The sequence below is a fragment of the Nanorana parkeri genome, unplaced genomic scaffold (genome assembly GCF_000935625.1).
Source record: "Nanorana parkeri isolate BGI_ZX_2015 unplaced genomic scaffold, ASM93562v1 scaffold3247, whole genome shotgun sequence".
NCBI classification, from domain to species: domain Eukaryota; kingdom Metazoa; phylum Chordata; class Amphibia; order Anura; family Dicroglossidae; genus Nanorana; species Nanorana parkeri.
In genome coordinates this window covers 24,069-28,966 of record NW_017309515.1, presented here as the reverse complement: position 1 = coordinate 28,966, position 4,898 = coordinate 24,069, and the positions used below count along the sequence as shown (strand labels likewise).

Here is a 4,898-nt window from a genome sequence, read left to right as displayed (position 1 = left end):
ACAGACAGATGACGCCCCTCACCTGAACACAGAGCTGCACTGCAGACCATCTCACCGGACACACAGGTGCTGCAAACACAGAAGAGGTCAGAGAAGCCCCGACGGTGGGCCACATGGAGGCAGCAAGTACGGACCTCAATAACACAAGCTCGCGGTTACCAGTTATTGCAGGCGTCCAGCGTCACATTCTCCCCGGGCCGGTACAGCGCCCCCCGGTGGTAACAGGAACATTCAGTCTGCGGCACGCAGTTGTTGTTCTGCAGGAAGAGCCCCTCGGGGCAGTAACAGCCCTCATAACAGGTGGAGGCGCATTCTACCTGGGAAGCCTGATCCAGGCACAGGCGAGGACACGCCCCCCCGGAGCCGCGGCACTCCTCCGGGGTCTGATGTATCATATCGGGTGGGCACAGATCTGGAGGGATCAATAAAGTGATTACTGCGACTGGAAGCGGCCGGAGCCGTCCTCCAGGAACTCCGAATCCACCGTGACACCAAAACTGGACCCTCACCTCTGCAGGGATGTGTGTTACACTCCCTGGTCTGGATATGTGGCCCCCAGCAGTCGGGGCCCCCGTGTGATGGCACAGGGTGAGAGCATGAGCGGTTTCGTGTCTGAATTCCGGAGTCGCAGGTGGCAGTGCACTCCGTCCAGGGACTCCAGGAGGACCAACCGCCAACAACTGTAATCAGAAGTATGGAAGGGAGTCAGGGACCTGGACTTCCCACATCATCCGTATGACCCCCCCCCCCATCCCACATCACGCATGTATTGTACATACCGGGACACAGCGGCGTGTCACATGGCTCCTCCTGAACAGATTCCCCGACACACGGAGGGCCAAAGGAGGAGGACAGCGTGCTGTTACAATGCCGGAACCTTCTACGCATCCCAATATTTTCCACATCATAGAAGCACGTTCTAGAACATGGAGACCACGGGGTCCAATCACTCCACAATATGTCCGTCCCTGGGGATCCCGGGAGATGAGATGGAGGGAGATGGAGAGGAGAAGGAGGGAGATGAAGGGAGATGGAGGGGAGAAGGAGAGAGATGGAGAGGAGAAGGAGAGAGATGGAGGGAGATGGAGAGGAGAAGGAGAGAGATGAAGGGAGATGGAGGGGAGGAGGAGGGAGATGGAGGGAGATGGAGAGGAGAAGGAGAGAGATGGAGAGAGATGGAGGGAGATGGAGAGGAGAAGGAGGGAGATGAAGGGAGATGGAGGGGAGAAGGAGAGAGATGGAGAGGAGAAGGAGAGAGATGGAGGGAGATGGAGAGGAGAAGGAGAGAGATGAAGGGAGATGGAGGGGAGGAGGAGGGAGATGGAGGGAGATGGAGAGGAGAAGGAGAGAGATGGAGAGAGATGGAGGGAGATGGAGAGGAGAAGGAGGGAGATGAAGGGAGATGGAGGGGAGAAGGAGAGAGATGGAGAGGAGAAGGAGAGAGATGGAGGGAGATGGAGAGGAGAAGGAGAGAGATGAAGGGAGATGGAGGGGAGGAGGAGGGAGATGGAGGGAGATGGAGGGGAGGAGGAGAGAGATGGAGAGAGATGGAGGGAGATGGAGAGGAGAAGGAGGGAGATGAAGGGAGATGGAGGGGAGGAGGAGAGAGATGGAGAGGAGAAGGAGAGAGATGGAGAGGAGAAGGAGAGAGATGGAGGGAGATGGAGAGGAGAAGGAGAGAGATGAAGGGAGATGGAGGGGAGGAGGAGGGAGATGGAGGGAGATGGAGAGGAGAAGGAGAGAGATGGAGAGAGATGGAGGGAGATGGAGAGGAGAAGGAGGGAGATGAAGGGAGATGGAGGGGAGAAGGAGAGAGATGGAGAGGAGAAGGAGAGAGATGGAGGGAGATGGAGAGGAGAAGGAGAGAGATGAAGGGAGATGGAGGGGAGGAGGAGGGAGATGGAGGGAGATGGAGAGGAGAAGGAGAGAGATGGAGAGAGATGGAGGGAGATGGAGAGGAGAAGGAGGGAGATGAAGGGAGATGGAGGGGAGAAGGAGAGAGATGGAGAGGAGAAGGAGAGAGATGGAGGGAGATGGAGAGGAGAAGGAGAGAGATGAAGGGAGATGGAGGGGAGGAGGAGGGAGATGGAGGGAGATGGAGAGGAGAAGGAGAGAGATGGAGAGAGATGGAGGGAGATGGAGAGGAGAAGGAGGGAGATGAAGGGAGATGGAGGGGAGAAGGAGAGAGATGGAGAGGAGAAGGAGAGAGATGGAGGGAGATGGAGAGGAGAAGGAGAGAGATGAAGGGAGATGGAGGGGAGGAGGAGGGAGATGGAGGGAGATGGAGAGGAGAAGGAGAGAGATGGAGAGAGATGGAGGGAGATGGAGAGGAGAAGGAGGGAGATGAAGGGAGATGGAGGGGAGAAGGAGAGAGATGGAGAGGAGAAGGAGAGAGGTGGAGGGAGATGGAGAGGAGAAGGAGAGAGATGAAGGGAGATGGAGGGGAGGAGGAGGGAGATGGAGGGAGATGGAGGGGAGGAGGAGAGAGATGGAGAGAGATGGAGGGAGATGGAGAGGAGAAGGAGGGAGATGAAGGGAGATGGAGGGGAGGAGGAGAGAGATGGAGAGAGATGGAGGGAGATGGAGAGGAGAAGGAGAGAGATGAAGGGAGATGGAGGGGAGGAGGAGGGAGATGGAGGGAGATGGAGGGGAGGAGGAGAGGAGAAGGAGAGAGATGGAGGGAGATGGAGGGGAGGAGGAGAGGAGAAGGAGAGAGATGGAGGGAGATGGAGGGGAGGAGGAGAGGAGAAGGAGAGAGATGGAGGGAGATGGAGGGGAGGAGGAGAGGAGAAGGAGAGAGATGGAGGGAGATGGAGGGGAGGAGGAGAGGAGAAGGAGAGAGATGGAGGGAGATGGAGGGGAGGAGGAGAGGAGAAGGAGAGAGATGGAGGGAGATGGAGGGGAGGAGGAGAGGAGAAGGAGAGAGATGGAGGGAGATGGAGGGGAGGAGGAGAGGAGAAGGAGAGAGATGGAGGGAGATGGAGGGGAGGAGGAGAGGAGAAGGAGAGAGATGGAGGGAGATGGAGGGGAGGAGGAGAGGAGAAGGAGAGAGATGGAGGGAGATGGAGGGGAGGAGGAGAGGAGAAGGAGAGAGATGGAGGGAGATGGAGGGGAGGAGGAGAGGAGAAGGAGAGAGATGGAGGGAGATGGAGGGGAGGAGGAGAGGAGAAGGAGAGAGATGGAGGGAGATGGAGGGGAGGAGGAGAGGAGAAGGAGAGAGATGGAGGGAGATGGAGGGGAGGAGGAGAGGAGAAGGAGAGAGATGGAGGGAGATGGAGGGGAGGAGGAGAGGAGAAGGAGAGAGATGGAGGGAGATGGAGGGGAGGAGGAGAGGAGAAGGAGAGAGATGGAGGGAGATGGAGGGGAGGAGGAGAGGAGAAGGAGAGAGATGGAGGGAGATGGAGGGGAGGAGGAGAGGAGAAGGAGAGAGATGGAGGGAGATGGAGGGGAGGAGGAGAGGAGAAGGAGAGAGATGGAGGGAGATGGAGGGGAGGAGGAGAGGAGAAGGAGAGAGATGGAGGGAGATGGAGGGGAGGAGGAGAGGAGAAGGAGAGAGATGGAGGGAGATGGAGGGGAGGAGGAGAGGAGAAGGAGAGAGATGGAGGGAGATGGAGGGGAGGAGGAGAGGAGAAGGAGAGAGATGGAGGGAGATGGAGGGGAGGAGGAGAGGAGAAGGAGAGAGATGGAGGGAGATGGAGGGGAGGAGGAGAGGAGAAGGAGAGAGATGGAGGGAGATGGAGGGGAGGAGGAGAGGAGAAGGAGAGAGATGAAGGGAGATGGCGGGAGGAGGAGAGAGATGGAGGGAGATGGAGAGGAGAAGGAGAGAAGGAGAGGAGAGAGATGGAGGGAGATGGAGGGAGGAGGAGAGGAGAAGGAGAGAGATGGAGAGAGATGGAGGGGAGGAGGAGAGGAGAAGGAGAGAGATGGAGAGAGATGGAGGGGAGAGAGATGAAGGGAGATGGAGGGAGGAGGAGGGAGATGGAGGGAGATGGGGAGGAGAAGGAGAGAAGGAGAGGAGAGAGATGGAGGGAGATGGAGGGAGGAGAGGAGAAGGAGAGAGATGGAGGGAGATGGAGGAGAGGAGATGGAGGGGAGAAGGAGAGAGAAGGAGGGGAGAAGGAGAGAGATGGAGGGAGATGGAGGGGAGGAGATGGAGGGAGAAGGCGAGAGATGGAGGGGAGGAGGAGAGGAGATGGAGGGAGATGGAGGAGAGGAGATGGAGGAGGAGATGAGGAGGGAGGAGGAGGAGAGGAGATGGAGGGAGAAGGCGAGAGATGGAGGGGAGGAGGAGAGAAGATGGAGGGATAAGGCGAGAGATGGAGGGGAGGAGGAGAGGAGATGGAGGGGAGGAGGAGAGGAGATGGAGGGGAGGGGTTAGACACACCGTCCGTCATTGGTGGGAGAATTCCAGTCATTGGGAAGTGATGGAGCGCAGTCATGTTGGGGTATGGACGGGTCTTACCATTGGCACATGGAGTGTAACATTCTCTGACGTCCCGCGTGTCCCCCTCACAGGGCGTACCACCGTTGGCGTTGGGGGGGTTGGATGGAGATCTGGAGAGAGAGGCGAGGGAGCGATCAGTCATTTCTCCTCTGGGAGGATCGGCTGTTACACTTTATTACAGGAGCCCGAAATATGGCCGATGGCTTTGTATGTCAGGATGGCTCTATACCCCCAGTCAGGTGATAATAGTATGATGGGGGGTTCTATATGGTCCTCTATAGTATGATGGGGGGGTTCTATATGGTCCTGTATAGTATGATGGGGGGTTCTATATGGTCCTGTATAGTATGATGGGGGGTTCTATATGGTCCTGTATAGTATGATGGGGGGTTCTATATGGTCCTGTATAGTATGATGGGGGGTTCTATATGGTCCTGTATAGTATGATGGGGGG

General features: G+C 57.2%; 1 protein-coding gene across 1 annotated transcript in view; it reads right to left on the bottom strand.

Annotated features, from left to right (window-relative positions):
* LOC108802958 (SCO-spondin-like) overlaps positions 1 to 4,898 on the bottom strand; it is a 17,168-nt gene that overhangs the window by 10,475 nt on the left and 1,795 nt on the right. The window contains exons 2-6 of the mRNA XM_018574804.1: positions 4,463 to 4,554; positions 780 to 968; positions 510 to 680; positions 160 to 412; positions 23 to 69 (exon numbers count right to left, since the gene is read on the bottom strand). Coding sequence (XP_018430306.1) covers positions 23 to 69; positions 160 to 412; positions 510 to 680; positions 780 to 968; positions 4,463 to 4,554 — 752 coding nt within the window. The remainder of the gene's footprint in view (positions 1 to 22; positions 70 to 159; positions 413 to 509; positions 681 to 779; positions 969 to 4,462; positions 4,555 to 4,898) is intronic.